This window comes from Mesocricetus auratus, unplaced genomic scaffold (genome assembly GCF_017639785.1).
Source record: "Mesocricetus auratus isolate SY011 unplaced genomic scaffold, BCM_Maur_2.0 Super-Scaffold_100020, whole genome shotgun sequence".
NCBI classification, from domain to species: domain Eukaryota; kingdom Metazoa; phylum Chordata; class Mammalia; order Rodentia; family Cricetidae; genus Mesocricetus; species Mesocricetus auratus.
Window position 1 is genome coordinate 20918178 of NW_024429201.1, and position 18086 is coordinate 20936263.

General features: G+C 42.1%; 1 protein-coding gene across 5 annotated transcripts in view; it reads left to right on the forward strand.

Annotated features, from left to right (window-relative positions):
* The window catches only part of Arhgef28 (Rho guanine nucleotide exchange factor 28), a 282273-nt gene that overhangs the window by 248013 nt on the left and 16174 nt on the right, over positions 1 to 18086 (forward strand). For all 5 annotated transcript variants that reach the window (XM_040729095.1, XM_040729097.1, XM_040729098.1 and 2 more), the window contains 2 exons: positions 1944 to 2429; positions 3533 to 3830. In XM_040729095.1, coding sequence (XP_040585029.1) covers positions 1944 to 2429; positions 3533 to 3830 — 784 coding nt within the window. The remainder of the gene's footprint in view (positions 1 to 1943; positions 2430 to 3532; positions 3831 to 18086) is intronic.

Consider the following 18086-nt stretch of genomic DNA (forward strand, 5'->3'; position numbering starts at 1 on the left):
TGCAAATTTTATTTCAAAAGGCCCCAGTGAATACATGTTTGAGTCTTATTCCAAAGCAAGCATGAATTTAAAATACCCAAGTTCGTTAACTTTCACAAGTAGAGGAAAGTGCTGATCTCACACACACACACACACACACAAATGATGGTCAAAATTCCTTCTTCAGAGCGTATGTGTTACATGGACAATTTAAAGATGTCTTAGGAAGGAGACATTGGAATTTATCCTTAGGCTGGTAATGGCTTCTCATCCAGAGTCGAGCCACACATCCACACCCAGTGTGTATCTCTTTGCGATTTGTTCTTTCTCTACTCTGCACTTTAAATGGGAGCTTTTATAATGAAAAGCTTCCAAGGGCATTCACAGTAGGGTTTTGTTGTTGTTGTTGTTTTGGTTTAGTGACATCTTTCCAGGACCTGGTTATTATTTCCTGTGATGTTGCCCAGCTTTTCATAGGCAGGTACTAGAGTTCAAAAAAAATTTTTTTAATGATTGGTCGTGTCTGCTGAGATTCAGAGTATCTATTTTCCCTTAACCATCGCAGCCTCATATTAGCAATCTAGTAAACAATGATTTTAAGCTTAGGTTTCTTTTTTCTGTACAACCAACTTGCTCTAATGCAAAAACCTAGCAGTAAGGAGACTAGCTCTACCCAATTCCATAGCTCCTAAAAATGGCATTAACTCTGATTCTCTGGTATTATGTTATAAAAAGGCTATTTGCCAAAAGTCTCCAAATAGTTGACTTTTATTTTTATGTCTCTATGAAAGCAATATATAAAGCTCAAATAATTCCTGGTTTGGGACTCAAATAAAGGGTACTACTGTGTTTATATAGATTCTTAAATTCCCAGGAATGATTGACTGGGGACCCCAGAAGGAGAATGAGTATAGGACAGGAATTTAGAGTCTTATGAATTTACACACTGATTTTTACCCAAAGGACTGACTTAAATACAACCTAACAACCAACAGCCAATCGCTTCTCCGAAAGCATGAATGAGAACAATCAACCCTCTATAGCCATGAGTTTCCATCCTTGGACTTAACCAACCTTGAACCAAAAAGATGGAAAAATCAATTCCAGAAAGTTCAGGAAAGCAGTATGCTTTTAACCCTTCCCACGTGGATACAGTGAAGTATAGAGGGCATATTAGATATTAAAGCAATCCCAAGGCAACTTAAAGAGTTTGAGTGGCAGGATATGGGTGGGTTATGTCTTATTACTAAGCCCTTTCAAATGAAGACTTGAGTATTAACAGGTTTAAACATCCACTGGACTCATCAAACCAAACTGTCTTAGATACCAAATGCCAATGATAGTGACTTCATGTATTACTTCTTTCCTGTAAAATCCCCAAGTCATACCATTAGGAAATGTAGACAAGTTCAAAGTGCCTTTGGATCTAACTTGGAAGGGGCAAAATATGACAGGAAAATAATCCATTGAACACTCCGTGTTTTAGAGATATTTCCAACCAAGAGGTAAACAGCCCATGACCTGTGCTAGCTTTGTGTCTTATTGACAAAGTGCCCCCAAAGAACAAGCTAGAAGAGGAAGAGCTGAAATTGGCTCCTTGTTTCAGTGTATGGTTATTTGGTCCCACTGCTCTGGGGAAGACAGAACTTCATGGTGGGGGTACCAGGTAGAGGAGAACTACTCACCTCATGGCATCAGGACACACAAAAAAAGGAAAGGGCTGGGTCCCAGTATCCCCTTCCAAGACACACACACACACACACACACACACACACACACACACACACACACACACACACACCCTACCTACATGACCATCCCTTAGCCCTGTCTCCTGAAGGTTCTGCCTTCTCTTACTAGTTCCACAGCAGACCACCAGGCCTTTAACCCTTTACCACCCTATGTGTAGTTCAAGCCTGTACTTACTCATTTGGCCTCTTCTGCTCCCCCCTACCCTGCCCCAGGCTGCCTTGACCATCCAGGACAGCCACATTGAGATCCACAAGCTGGTTCTACAGCAGCAGGAGAGCTTGGCCCCCAGCCACTCCTTCCGAGGTGGCCCCTCACAGGACCAGGAGAAATCTCGATACCTGGAGAAGCAGCGTGAAGAGTTGGCTAACATCCACAAGCTTCAGCACCAGTTCCAGCAGGAGCAGCGGCGCTGGCACCGCACATGCGACCAGCAACAGCGTGAGCAGGAAGCCCAAGAGAGCTGGCTGCAAGCGCGGGAACGTGAGTGCCAATCACAGGAAGAGCTGCTGCTGCGCCACCGTAGTGAGCTGGACCACCAACTCCAGGAGTACCAGCAGAGCCTCGAGCGGCTGCGGGAGGGCCAGCGGATGGTGGAGAGGGAGAGACAGAGGATGCGTGTCCAGCAGGGTCTGCTGGGCCACTGCAAGCACAGTCGCCAGAGGAGCCTCCCTGCTGTTTTTTCTCCAGGGAGCAAGGAGGTATGCCTTATTACCCAAACATTTGTGTTCCTGGTTCTTGTAGAAGAGCTCACAAGAGTGTGTCTCAGTTTGGAGATGGGGAAAAAAAAAAGCTAACAGTGTTTAGAACCAATTTTGGGTATCTTGACTTAAAAAGATGGAAATTCTGAGGTCCTGAGTCTTTATTGGGGCCTTTGTGCTCTGAGACACCCTTGCCTAAGAAAGGATCACAGAATGGAGTTGCCCCAATAAGGCAAGGGCGACTTAGAAGTGGAGGCACAGTCGCTGTGAACATGCTGCCTTCTAGGTATTTGAAGGACCCTCTTTAAATGCTCTGTTGTGATAGACTAAGAGTATTCTATCGTATTGTATGGCACATGGCTGGTTACAGATCATTTAGCTCTTCATGTGTAAGCATTGAATCGAACAAATTCTAATGGAGAATTGTTTGTTCTTTGTGAATCGGATACACTGAATTCAAAATCTATTTCCAAATAAAATTATCATGAACTTATAGACTGAGTGGATAAACCCATTTAGAAGATTCCTGTTTCTTTTGCATCCTCTCTAACCTTGCTTGACAATTTCATTTGTCTGGGCAGATTTTCTCCACTCTGCATTGCATGCATATTTTTATTGATAGTGCAGCATAGAGTTGTAAAAGTTAATAGGTTTATAAGAAAGAACTGTGTTGCATCTGAGTTCCCCTTCAAGTTTGCTAAATTACATTTATTGCAAATTCCTGGTGCATTGAAGGGTATGTTTTCAACCTTTTTATGTAGCAAAAGTGGAAACACTGCTTGCTTTAATTAAAATAAAGTGGAGGCTCTCCAATGCTATAGAACTCTGCTGCTTTCTAAAAATAAGATAAATTGTGCATGGAGACTTGGAGGTTCTTGTTCTAGCCCATTTAAAGGGGTTGGGAGGAGAGTAGATGATAGATTTCTTCTAGCTCATTTGAAGGGGTTGGGAGGAGAGTAAATGGTAGATTTCTTCCTAACCTCATTCTTATTGAAATATTGATTGCTAGAACAAGAGTTTTGAGGCTTGTGGGCTAAATAAATACTTCATGAACTTGTTTAAGTTGCTAAAGAAATTGTATTTTTCTTTTTTTCATTATACAGGTAGTGGAACTAAATCGAGCCGAGAGTTTGTGTCATGAAAATTCATTTTACATCAACGAAGCTTTAGTACACATGTCACTTAACACTTCCAATAAACCAAATCCATCAGGTGTCCCATGGGACACTTACCCCCCTGGTGTATCTCATTTTGATTTGGTAAGGACTAGTGACAATCAAACAGAACTGAAGATAGACGTTTCTCAGTCTCCAGATGTCAGCCATGAACTCTGGACAGCTTCAGGGCCCAGCCATCAGATCCCTGCTCTCCAAGAAAACAACAAGGATTCTTGTAAAAATGGTAATTAATTCTTTACTCATTGTCTGTATGATATCAGTGAGAACTTGGTCCTCAGTAGAATGAATCAAAGTGAGCTTAGTGTGGGAACAATGATAGCGATGAATTGAGTTCTCTTTGGAAAGTCTGGGGACCCCTCCACTCCTAAGTTTCTAGGCAGATGATGCCATGTAGTAGGGCTCAGAGTATGCCATGGACAGGACCAACAGGGCTTTTGGACCAGTGGGCTAAGCGGTGTCCATTTAGAAGTGGTAGACTTGACATTTATTCTCCACCATAGACCCTGCTACATCTTGATGTGTGTCTCAGTTGACACTCAGAAATAAAAGGTATGGACAGGATTTGTGGTGGGATTTTATTGTCTATCAGAGCAATTTCCTGCAACATTAATGCAATCTTCTGTTATACTACTAAACACTCAGAATGAAACTGTTAATATCATTTGTCATTGTAAAAAAAGGTGTCTCCCCGTAAGTTCCTGGTTAGGACACAGTTTGCTAACCCCATTAAAGCATTTGCCAAGTATAAGGTATAAAGGAGGGGCAGCTAGGGTTTCCAGCTCCATGTGAATCCAAATGATTGAAATCTCTGTCCATTTTGAGTTGTTTTCTGTGGGATGGTGGGTAGGGAATTAGAAGAACTTGAAACTCCCTACTGAAAAACAGATGGTATGCAATCACATAAACAAACGGCTGGCCACATGGGTATGAAATAAATCACCGACACTGCAATGTTTCAGAAACATAAAACAATCAGGAGTTACAGCAATCTTTAGAACTGGACACAGACTTGTTTCCGGGCTTAACATATATTCTTAGTTTGTCAATTGGGAGGATCGTTTTTCAGCAACAAAAAGTTTTAAAGGCATTCAGTTCCTTCCAATTGGGGAGCAATCATTCTGACGCTGCCTGGGAGTTGATTTATGGCTAACCCAGGGACACTGAGTCTTAGACCTGGCAGATTCTTCACTCTGCTTAGTCGCCACTGTAACGTCCTCTGTGAGAGAATGAAATAGTCCGTCCAAACATTGCTTTAAATTAAACTTCTTAAAAGAGTACAATGGAATACTTTGGATTAAAAAGGAAAAGGTCAAACAAAACTTAGAAATTAGAGCCCTTCTCATACACTACCTTGAAATTCAGTCCTGTGCTGTGGAATGCTGATACTGGGCACACACTGCCTTACTGAGTTGACTCATCAACTTGCAATGCCCAGTCTTATATGTGCTCCTGTCAGTGTGGTTTTGCACTGGCTTTGGTATCATCCAAAAACTCCATAGAGTCAAACCACATTTGGCTTTTGCTTAGAAGCATTGCTCTTACTTGTGTATCTGCCATCATTTTCTCTCACCTCGGGCCTCACCGTCTTAAGCTTTGAAACATTTGGCAGTATGTTTACAGTAGGCAGGAAAATGTACCAAAGAAATGAAATAGACACAAAGCTATTCTATCTTCATATGGGGCATTAGATAGAGTCAAGAGAAGGGCTGAAGGTGAAGTTCTCTTTGCCTAAGAAACCAACCATATGTTCAGTATAGGCCAAGGACACCCAGGACAGTGACAGGAGGGAGGTGGGCCAACTTCAGCCTGGATCTCTCAGGAACATCCTGGGGTACAGAAGTAGGGGATCGGGACAGATATGTTCACTGCTGGGGTTTTGCAAGTGGTCAGAAAGCCCTGTTAACTTTAGGGTAAGAAGTGATTTCTGAAAGAGAGAGGAAAGCCACAGACTAGGAAGTGACAGGCAGCGCAGTGGATTTTTTAAAAGGGGTGGTCAGGGCCACATGAAACTATTCAAACCATTCCAAGCCCTCATAGTTCTGTGGCTTGAATGTAGCACATGAGCTGCTGGGGGCGGGGGCAGGGCAGCTAGCACTCTCCATGTGTGCTCTTGTGGGATGTAGGAGGGGAGAGGAGGGAGCTGGCAGAAGCAATCCAGGATGTACCAGGTGCCGTCGAGAACGGCAGATGTGCAAGCCACAGGGTGTTCAGCTTCTGAATCTTTGAGTGACAGCTGCAAAGGAGCCCTGTAGAGCATAGGCTCTAGGTGTGTTTGCCTAAGATGTCCTAGGCTGATATTTTTGTTAAATATGCCTTTAACAGCCGGGTGGTGATCTTTAATCCCAGCACTCAGGAGGCAGAGGCAGAGGCAGGCAGGTCTCTGTGAGTTTGAGGCCAGCCTGGTCTACAGAGTGAGTTCAAGGACAGCCAGGGCTACACAGAGAAACCCTGTCTAGATGAACAAAACAAAAACAAGCCTTTAGCTGTGATTGATAAAGCTGCACAGTTTTATTGTTGGATCAGAAGGAGGCCCCTAGGAATGACTTGCTCCCTTGTCTGATCCAATGCTGTGTTTGGGTCCAGCTCAGAAGAGTAAAAATAAGTATTTCTGAAACAGGAGGTCTGATAGAAAAAAAAAAAGCATATGAGTAAAATTCAGTAATATGTTTAGAAGTCACCTAAACAGGAATTTTCATTGTTTTCTTTTCTTTTTTCCTTTTCGATCCAATCTCACCAAGACACTCCAGGTTCACTGTAGTCTTTGAGTCATTCTTTTACCACTACCACCAGCAGTAACCATATAGACAGTCAGTTTGCTGGCCCCATCCAGAGGCTCCCCATGGAGAAAACCATTTAGGGCTCCCAGCCACCAGCACAGTCCCATGATGACCGAAGAGGGGAATTCAGATACAGCAAGGCAAAGCAACTTGTCCAAGGTCACACAGCTGTCAGAGGAAACCAGGAACCAAAGATGAGCAGACTGGCTCTGCAGCTCAGTACACTGAACAATTCCTAAGAGCTGTGCTGTACTGTACATTTAACAGGACTCGGAGGAGGTGTGGATACGTCTTTCTGTGATGCCTGGAGGATGCTCACAGTTAAGGGCCAGGTGTTTGTTTGTGTTTATCCCCTTCCTCTTTTAGTATTTCCATTTGGAAACTAGTTCTAAAGGTTTTGGATTTCTATGGCCAAGTCTTTCTTGGGACCCAAACATCTTCAGATATCATAAATAGCCTGTAGTTTCAGTTACTTCCCAAGAGACACATTTCTCTCAAGGATATTTGGTTTTCTAATTTCTAATAATAACTCCAATTCATTTCTAAATATTTAGGGTAACACCATAAAGAAGTTTACTTTCTAGTTTTGGAAGCTATTTCATGAACAAAATTCTTGGATACTTGAATATTACATCCAAATTGGCATTTGATTTTATTTACACTGGAAGAGATGGTTGGCTTAAGGACTTTTATTCTTGCCCTCTTCTGAGGGATTCTAGCCGAGACCACAGAAAGTGAATTTCTTTACACAATGAAGTCTCTGTGGGACAATTGCTTTGGAATTGGCCCTGTGAAATGCTCAACTGCATTACTCTTAAATGCCCCCCCAAAAGTCATTTTATTTTATCACTGTGATTTTTTTTCCCTCCTAGCTTTTAGAATTCTGGAACTATATGTTGAATGCATCTACTTAGTATCTCTTATTTGCTCTTGTCATCAGTCAGTGAAGAAAAGATTTTATGGTATGGAAGTCTGAGATCTGCTTGAACTTAGTCTTTCCTTTTATTTATATTTGAAAAAAAATCTCAGTACTCTTATTTTGGGATTACCCAAAATGTTCTCTTTGATGATAGTAAAGAAGTGTTATTTTGTTATACGTGCAAAATAAAATTTAGATTGGGTCAGTTATTATTATTGTGCATATATGTATGGTGTGTGTGTGTGTGTGTGTGTGTGTGTGTGTGTGTGTGTGATGTGCACACGTGCAGGTTTGTGTAAGTGTGGAGGTCAGGGAGCAACTTTTGGGAGTCGATTCTCTCCTCTCACCTTGGTGAGGCAGGATCTTTCTTCTTGTTGCTGTGTACTGCAGGCTGGCTGGTCCTTGAACTGCTGGGCAGTTCCCTCCCTGCTCCCGCCATGCTTTTGGGAATGCTGGGATTTCACATTGAAGCCACCATAACCGGTTTTGTTTTTTGTTTGTTTGTTTTTTACATGGGTTTCAGGGATCAAACTCAAGTTTGATAAGCCCTTTTACTCACTGAGCCATCTCACCGCTCCGTTTATTTATGGTAACCTCCTAGATATTGAACAAAAGGGGAACTATTTTAAGGTTAAAAGCCCAGGCTAACTTCAAACTCCCTAGGTAGCCAAGGATGACCTTGGACTTCCTATCCTCCTGCCTCCACCTCCCAAGTGCTGGGCTTACAGGCATGTGCCACCATGTTTGTTTGTGGTGTGGAGGAGCTAACCCAGGGCTTCCTTCGTGCAAGGCAAGCATTCTGCCGGCTGAGCTGCCAGAGTAGCTTCGCTGCTTTGGTTCCAAAGGAATTTTTCTTTCATTACATAGCAGAACTTGGTGCCCAGCAAAACATTTTCAAACTTAAGGGTACTGTATTCAGCATTTCTCATGTTGGTAATGTGTTGTCAGTTTTGTTTTTTCTTTTCATTTGAACAAATACAGATAGGTGTGTCAAGCTTTTCGATGGTATGCTTTTAAAGCACAGCTGTTTGGAAATGAAGAACTGTGCTCTAGTTGTAAGTAATGGTCTTCAAACGGTTGAGAATCTGGTAATTTCCAATGTTTAAAAACCATTCTAGGATTCGGAAATTGGCACCTTATAGTCTGAATGGAAAGAGGCTGTGCCAGAGACCTTGGGGATTTCCCATAAAATCGAAATGAGCCTTAGGCCCCATCAACTTCAGTTGACAAAGGAGCATTTGAAGTGAGGGTTGTTTAAGTTTTCAAGGGCTGTCAAGCCAACTACCTCAGACTTGGTGGCTTCCACAGCAGAAATTCACTCCCTCAGAGTTCTGGAGACCGAAGTCCAGGATGTGGGTGCTGGAAAGCTCAGCCTCTGCGGCAGCCTGTCTCCCACATTGGTAGTCTTCTCCTGTGTACTGACAGGATCTCCCCCCTGTGCCTGGCCAAGCTCTAACCAATTCTCCTTACATCAGTTATACATTAGATCAGGGCCTAGACTAATGACCACCTTTAACACACTCTTTAATGGCCAGATCTCCAAATACATCAAGGTACTGGGGGTTATGTGTAAACTTTTAGGAAGTGTTGTTAAGCTCCCTATAATAGTTTTGGATGTCATGGAAGCTTTGCTTCTTATTTTAATCTACTGAAGTTGGACTATAATTTACGTACTTTAAAAAAAAAACTTGGTTGGGGCAGTGGATTGAACTTCATTTTTTAAAAATGACATTAAATTGTGATTGAACTTCATTTTTAAAAAATGACATTAAATTGTGATAAATCTGTCTATCTATTTGTCTATGTATAGACACAGGTCTTTGTGTTATCAAGCCTGTATATGTACATAGGGAGTGGAACAGCAGCGTACTGTATACTTAATGTTGGAAATACTGAGTCTATAAGTTCATTTCCTACTACAGCCCAAATAAATTTAAGCTAGGCATGCCAGCCTAGGCCCTCATTAAATAACTTTAGGAATTTGAGCTTTCTCTGTGATTGGTGGATATTAGCTCTTTTAAGTTTGGGTTGTTTAAATGAAACAACAATGAAGGAGTTAAGACAGCCATTATGGCATCAAATTATTGTCCAGATATATCTATAGGAGTTTGAAGAAGTCAAAATTTAGGAATGTAGTAGGCAGTTCTGTCTTTCTTCTGAAACCTGCCCCTGTAGGTAATGCTGAGGAAGCCACACTATTGCTTGCTGTTAGTAACCTACTTCATAACGGAAACATAAAGAATGAAGCTCAGAGGCTTAGTTTTATAGATGATTGACTATAGCCTTTTGCAGATTCTGTACCAGGAAAAGGAAACATGACATTTGCTGGTAGAGCCTGGTGAGCTGTAAGCATTTATGCCAACTTCCTGATTACATATTCTCTGGGGGCAGGTTTGCTAGCAGAGCCAACTGGGCCTGGGCCATCCTGTCTCGGCACATGGAGCCCAGTTCACAGCAGGAGAGCAAACCAGTGGGTGGTGGATTGGAGGCAGGGAGCCAAACTTGGGGCTGCTGTTCATTCGCCTCTCCTCCCCCAGGTTTCAATTTGGGTTGAACAAGCTGCTCAGGTGAGAGTCCATCCAGTAAGTGCAGAGGTTAAGTTTGCTCTTCCATCATCATTAGCTTTAAAATGAAGGCAAAATAAAAACAAAAACACAGGCATATGTGTACATGTGTGACCATTTCTAGAATGGTCCAAGTGACTAACAGTTGGATTTGGAATGAAAGTTGTCCATAACCTTTATGTATTAAATATCCCCGAAAGATAAAGTGCACTTCCATTGATCACAGTGACTTGTAGGGCAGGGATCCAACCCCAAATAAGGAAGCAATACCCTCCCCAGGCATCAAATTCTGGGCACTGTCTCTTCTCTCACTCCAACCACCAAGATTCTGTTGTTAGAATGGGTTAAAATGTGGTGGCTTCTACTGAGAAGTATTTTAACTTTGTCTAAGAAGCATATGGTCACCTGGTTAGGAGGTAGCAAGACTTCCTTACAGGGTCATACAGTAAATATTTAAGTTATTTTGAGCCACCAGATCTTTGTTGCAAATAATCAACCCTGTCGTTGTTGCTTGAATGTAGCCAGAGATAGTATGTAAAGAATGCAATTAGCTATGCTCTACTATAAAGCTACTGACGGGTAACTTCAGGGCTGGAGAGATGGCTCAGTGGTTGAGAGCTTGTATTGCTCTTGGATAGATCTACAGTTCAGTTCCTAGCACCATGCCTGGCAGTTTACAACCTCTTATAACTCCAGTTCCAGAGGATCCAGTGCCCTCCTCTGGACTTTGTGGGTCCCTGCACTCAAGTGTGCGTTTACCTCCATGAGCCACCCCCCAGAGGGAGGAGCTACAGTTTCCCGACTCCAGAGATGGGTTTCCAAATTACCCCTACTTTCTGCTGGAGTTGAAGAATGAGGAAAATTAAACCCCTTTAGCTTGTGAATGAATTCACCTTTGGGTCAACCAATTCACCAGGATGAATTAACAATGTAATATTATATGGCACTTTGTGCTATTCAAATTACATTTGAATTCATGATCTCATTTGCTGTCTTGTGAGATCATTCTTTTTTCTTTTTTTATATATTTTATTTTTAAATTTAAGTTTAAATTAGAAATAAGGTTGCTTCACATGTCAATTCCAGGTCCTTCTCCCTTTCCCTCCCCTCCTCCCACGCCCTCCCACCAACCCCCCCCCCATTATCCCCTCATTTCCCCAGGGAGGGTGAGGCCCTTCATGGGGGTGTCCATAGTCTGTCATTTCATCCAGGGCAGGGCCTAGACCCTCCCCCAGGAGTCCAGGGTGAGAGGGCAGTGAGATCATTCTTATTCTCTCTGTTTCTCAGATAAGGCAGTTTTATCTTTCATTTTCCGTGAAAAGATGAATTCATAAATCTTTAGTAAAATGTATGTGATACACTGTTTGTGGGTTAAAACTTGGAAACACTCTCTACCCACTAAACTGCCATTCTCCCAATCCTGTTATGGTGTCGTCGGGACCATTACCTAACCATAAGTTAACTAGAAGTAAGATATTTGGATGGGTTGTGTTGCCAGAAGGACACTTACCATAGCTGTCATTTTCACAGGGTTGTACCTTTGTGCCAGAGATTCTTGCTGCATGTCATAAGCACAGATTTCTCCCTCAAGAAATGTGATTTGAATCAGGATTAGAATAAAATCTCTAGCCTGTATCTCTAACAGTTTCCTTGGATGATTTTGGTGTGGTCAGTTTAACCCAATGTGTCATTGCCCCACTGACCTGGAACTTGTTGGAAGACTTCAATTCAAACCTTGACTCTAGTGCCTGATGTTAGATTTGGGATCCTACCACTGTATGATTTCAAAGTCTTTCTTTCCCCATCTATACAAAAGATTAGGAAGGACTTAGCATGCCTGGAGATCTAAAAAACCTTAGCACCCCCCTCCTACATTCTGGAAATAATCTCTTCGAATTAAGACTCAGAGGTAGCCTGCAAATAACATGGAAGTGTCTACAGGTACTAGAAAGCCAACAGCTTCAAATATGATTAAGGAAATATTAAAAATTGGCTTAAAAACTCAAGATGTAAGCATGTTAAAGAGACATCTGTTCATATCAGTCTCATAAAAAACACTTTAAAGTTATTTCTACTATATTTCAGAATTTCATGTAATGCATTTTAGTCATATTTACTCCCTACTCCTTGTCCACACCCAACTTCATGGCCTAAGTGTGTATCATCAGAATTGCCCTCCAAGGGAACTTCTAAAGCACAACGGTTTCTTTTCGTTTCTGTCTAGAGTGGAAAAATGCCATTAACTAACCACATTTCTAGACCCAAATGTGAGCATGGAAATGTAGGACGTCCTGTCAATAAGAATGAACATTCAATTTTGGATGGCAGGCTACTGTCTATAGATTACCCAAGCCTCAATGGATTTTTCCCACAAATACATCCCTAGAACAAACTTCTGGTCAGATTTTGGTTTCCTGAATGGGAAAGAAAATGCCAGACACAGGTATCAGAAGGAGATAAACATAAACCATATCTTACCTTAAGTTTAAAAATTCTGGCAGTCATCTCCTTAAAATTGGTTGACTTGAGAGAGTCCTGGGAAAAGGGACAAAAATCAAACTCCACATTCACCAGGAAGCAGCTCTTGTCACACCCAGCATTTGAATTAATTGCACGTGCAATGATTTTTGTAATATCTGTCTACTCCTCCAGAGAGTAAGCATCACACGGGTGGAAAACTTGTGTTTCCTTTGTTAGTTTTGCTTTCACAGGGACCACATACAGTGCTTAGTGTATAATGGGTGTCTGATAAATACTTATGAAATGAATTGAGCCTCAAACTCACCCCTCCTCCTCCTCCAACCTCCTCTTCCCCTTCTTCCTCCTTCTCACCCTCCTCTTTCCTCCTCCTCCTTCTTCCAAATAAGGCAGCTAAATTAAACTATGCATTCCTGAATTTATGGTTTTACTTCTTTTTTTTTTTTTTTGGTTTTTATGAGACAGGGCTTCTCTGTATTGTTTTGGAGGCTGTCAGTCCAGCCCAGCCTCAAACTCACAGAGATCCGCCTGCCTCTGCCTCCCGATTGCTGGGATTAAAGGCATGCGCCACCATCGCCCGGCTGGTTTTACTTCTTTTTTTTTAACTGACTACACTATTGTGTATCAGTTTAGTATGAGAATTTCCATAGACTGCTAGAGAACATATCCTTACATTAGTTTTTTTGTTTTTGTTTTTTTGTTTCTCATTTAGGACTTGGTCCGTGTAACTACCACATGGCCTTGTGTAGCAAATGAAAACAAGTTAAAATGTATTTTCCATGAAATACTTTAAGTGAGCCTAGTCTCGTGGAATGGATGCACTGTGAGAAGACACATAAACCACACAGTGTGATTACTCCCTGGTTGTCAGCCTCTCTGGTCACCAGACATTGTTTTATTAACATAAAATATCTTAAACAGCAATATATTAAACGTGGGTGGCTAGCTGGGCATCAGTGAAACACTTTCTTAAGTTCTTTCTCTTCCACTAAATCCTATTTAACAGTCCAGTGTCTCTGCCCTGGCAAAACAATTAGGGTTTGTTTAGCTAAGAACACTCCCAGAGTGTGAACTAACTTCCCTGGCACGACCTTCTACTTGTCAGCTTTAAAATACTGCCCCAAATAGTACATATTTATTATAGCCATCTTCAGAGTGATTGTGCTGTCATCTTTAGAAGTAGATCCCTTGTTTTGCCAGACTGAAACACATTTCATGTTCTCATCCCCTCCTCATTTTAGACACAGATGGCTAAGGAGGAGAAAAGATTCAGATCAGACCTTGGGCCAGACAATAAATAAGCCTGCGAAGATGTTAATTTGCCATAATAAATCACTAATGAGTCTCCTTGGATAATGGATCACATATCCATTTTTATATATAATACATTAACTCAATTTAATTTGATATGTTAATGTTTGGTTGGAAGATTTGCCTAGAGAAAACTGTTGGCACCCAAAGTTTATCAGTGTGTAATATAGAAGAGTGAGCCTTTCTTTGCACAATTACACAGTAAGGCTGTTCAAATTCTCAGTATTTTTCCCATTTTTTAGTGTGTGTGTGCATGTGTATTCATGCCTGTATGTATATGGTACACATGCATGTATGTACACATACAGAGGCTAGGGGTGGAAGTCAGGTGTCTTCTATTACTCTCCACCATATTTGTGTGTCTCAATGAGATGGAAGCTCACTATTTCAGCTAGCTTGGCTTGCCAGCAAGCTCTTGGTATCTTCCTGTCTCCCCCTCAGACTCACAGCACTGGGATCACAGGTGCATGCCACTACACCTGGCTTTTACCTGGGTCTTGGGGACTTAAATTCAGGTCCTCATAAAGTAGCTAGCTCTTTACCCACTGATCCATCTCCTTAGGCCCCAAATATAAATACCTTTTCCTCCATAGCTTTCTGCCCAGTTCCTAAAACACAGCATGCTGGATGCTTACATTGAGTACAGACCCCAGGGATCATGCAGCAGTGTCACCGGAGGCCTGCTTCCCTGGTGACAGTGGCTGCATTTTCTTTCCCTAACGCGGTGCTCTAAGGCTTTGGAGGAAACATTTACAAGTGAAGCCCTGGCAGAGTTTTAATTTTCTTTAATGACTTGCTTCCTAGTAGTGATCTTGGCCCCCTGTGCAGCGATTTGCCCTCAATTAATCACACGGAACGGTAATGCTGCAATGAGGGCATTGCCCTCTATGAGTCTCATAAATCTACCAGAAACAAACAACGGGGATTGCATGCTTAAGACTCTTCGTGCGAAACCCCAAACAAGGAGGTGGTTTTCTGCTGTTTTCTAATATGTCCTAGGAAGCCTGGGCACTTTCTTGTGGATTGCAGGTTTTGCAGTTCCAATGTCTCCAAGATTGGACTAAGTTCTTGCTATGGGAGTCACATCTTACACGCTGGTGTTCATATAGAGTGTAGGAAATCTTCATTCTTTTTGGATAACAGGAAGTAGAGTCCAGCTTTGTGTTTTTCCCTGAATTCAGGGCCACCATGCTCAACTGCTAGAGACCATATTTTAGTGTTTCTTATAGGAATGACTCAGAAGGGATGTATGCTTCCATCCTGGGAATCCATGGCATTTGCAGATGGCAGGATATGGGGTAGTGTGATACGAGAAGTCAAGGAGCTTTCACAATGCATAGCTTTGCCAGATGCTTCTGGGATCTGTGTTCGGAATCTTAAGCCTGTCTTCTTGTCACTTCAGATGTATGCTTATAGTTAACTGCTCAGCTATGATGGATTTCTCCTCCTAATTTTAGCATAGTAAATATGAATCTATTTAATATTAAAATTCTATGAGCCTAAACCCTGAGGCGTACATACACCGAGTCTTTATAAATGTTCTTATGGTTCTGTCTTTAGAATATTCTTGCAACAAGAATATGCAAGCTTGGCATCTATTCCATCTAATTAAAATCGAACCCCCTTTATAGAAGCCAAAGGTTTTCAAAGCTGGTTTACTTCCAGTGAGTGAATTGAAGGTCTGACTTGAGATGGATTTATTCCTACCAAAAAGTCATGCTGGCTTGCCCAGGTTGGCAGGGTCATTACAAATGGAACCCATCCTCTATTTTTAGTTTTTGATGCTTCTGTTCAAGTGGAATCCTAAAATACATACTGTTTTTGTTTTACATATGCAAATTACTTGTCATCAACTTGCAGATCAGAGGGGAGGGAAAAAAGCATGATGATCATTTTATCCAAAATGTGATGGTCCATTAGTAAGAATGTAGTAATGAGGTCACATTTTGCATAGGCTCTATTATGAGAAAGTGAACTTGCCTATTGATGTCCCCTGAGGTCTGTGACCTGGAACCATAGCCACCATGAGAGTATTGTCATCCTACAAAGGGTTTCTTAGCCTTTTTGTAGGGTACTCCACTTGCTACCTGCACAGTTATGTTTGTGTATTTGTTTTTAAAGATTTATTTTATTATGTGGTTATGTGTATAGATATATGTGGGGGTTAGTTTTGTATCAACTTGACACATTGTAGAGTTATTGGGAAGAAGGATTCATAAATGAGAAAATGCTTTCATAAGATTGGTCTGTGAGCAAGCCTTTGGTGTACTTTCTTGATTAGTGATTGAAGTGAGAAGGCCCAGTCTATGGTGGGTGGGGCCAAACCTGGGCTAGTGGTCCTGGGTACTAAGAGAAAGCAGGCTAAGAAAGACATGAGGAGCAAGCCATTAAGTAGCACTCCTCCATGGGCTCTGTACAGCTCCTGTATGTGATTCCTGTTCTGACTTCCTTTGATGATGGACTGTGATGTGGCAGTGTAAGTTAAATGAACCCTTTCCTCCCCAAGTTGCTTATGGTCATGGCGTTTCATGACAGCAATAGTAACCCTATCTCTCTGTCTCTCTGTGTCTCTGTCTCTCTCTCTGTCTCTCTGTGTGTGTGTGTGTGTGTGTGAGCTGTGTGTGTGTGTCTGTGTGTGTGTGTGTGAGCTGTATGTGCTGTGTGTGTGTGTCTGTGTGTGTGTGTCTGTGTGTGTGTGCTGTGTGTGTGTGAGCTGTGTGTGTGTGTGAGTGTGTGTCTGTGTGTGTGTGTCTGTGTGTGTGTATGTGTGAGCTGTGTGTGTGTCTGTGTGTGTGTGTGTGAGCTGTGTGTGTGTGTCTGTGTGTGTGTGCTGTGTGTGTGCGTGCTGTGTGTGTGCATGTGGTGTGTGTGTGTGAGCTGTGTGTGTGTGTCTGTGTGTGTGAGCTGTATGTGCTGTGTGTGTGTGTGTGTGTGAGCTGTGTGTGCTGTGTGTGTGTGTGTGTGAGCTGTGTGTGCTGTGTGTGTGTGTGCTGTGTGTGTGTGTGTGAGCTGTGTGTGTGTGTGTGCTGTGTGTGTGTGTGTGTGTGTGTGAGCTGTGTGTGCTGTGTGTGTGTGTGTTTGAGTGTATTGTCCATGGAGCCACCTAGAGTGGCTGCTGGGAACTAAACTCCGGTTCCCCCAAAGAGCAGCAGATACTGTTAATTGTTGACCCATCTCCACAGCCTGTTTTTGTTTTTTTAAACGTGTGATTCTCACTCTCTCTGAGTGAGGCAAATCACTGTGGACACCCAGGTTTGACTTTTGTGAGCTCTTCTGTGCTGGCTTTGAGTTGGTTTCTTTAAGGGGCAAGAAAGAAAAGTCAGAAATTTCCATTGTCTAAGCTGAGAGCAAACATTCCTGGGAAAATTCACATTAAAAGTAGCCACTTAGAGTGGACAAGATGGATCAGTGGGTAAAAGCGTTTGTTTTGCAAGCCTGGTGACATGAGCTTAATCCAGGGAACACACATAAAGGTGGAAAGAGGAAAACTCTACATGGGTGCTGTGGCACCAGGTGTACACACATGTACAACAATAATAATTAATCAAATAACAAATTTTTAAGTAGCCAACTTATAGAAGCTATCACATTGTTGTAGCTTCTATGATTCTTCATGAAATATAGAAGGATTTTGCTTTTCAAATGTTCCTGTCCATAAATTGAAATATTTCCTCTTCATTTGTGTCAGATGATAAAGACATACGGACAAGGAGATATAATAGATGGATCTGCCAGATTCAGTCTCTTCCTACAGCTTAGAAGACCTAGTAGCTGTCTCATTACTCTCCTGATAGGATGGGGTCATTATCCTACTGATAGGAGAGGGCCATGGTGAAATTCTTGTTTTTAGAAATCAAGGTGTACTCATCATAAAATATCTGTTTTATCAGACAGACTGACTACCTCTGGGATGGTTACTTTCAAGTTTTTAGTGATATATATGGTTCAGGAAAATTCCAGAAGTGTCTTACAGAGGGTTCGATTACATGGCTACATCAGCACTGGCCTGGAAAAAAAGCAGTAGTTGAAACTCACTATGGATTCTGTGCATTTTTGGTTAGCGTGTTGAAGAACTTAATCAGACTTGACATGTTCTTGGGAGGGGAGCAAGTGATGTGATTTTCTCTACCATCTAGTGGTGAGCAAGAAGTGAAGGATGCTGTCCAATGCCTGCAATAACATTTGAGCAAGAATAAGCCACCACCCCCCTTTCAGTGTAGCGAAACGCCTGTGCATTTGTTGGTATCTCTCTGGTTTGTGTGGATGAACAAGTGAGAGGATGAGTGAGCGAATGAACAAGTGAAAGTGTGCAAGAATGCCCTCGACTTGTCCTGGGCAGTGGAGGTGGCAGACTGTCATAGGGATTAAGTCAGAGGCCTGGGACTCATGCCTGGGTTCAGATTCCAACCCAGTGATTTAGCTGTGATATT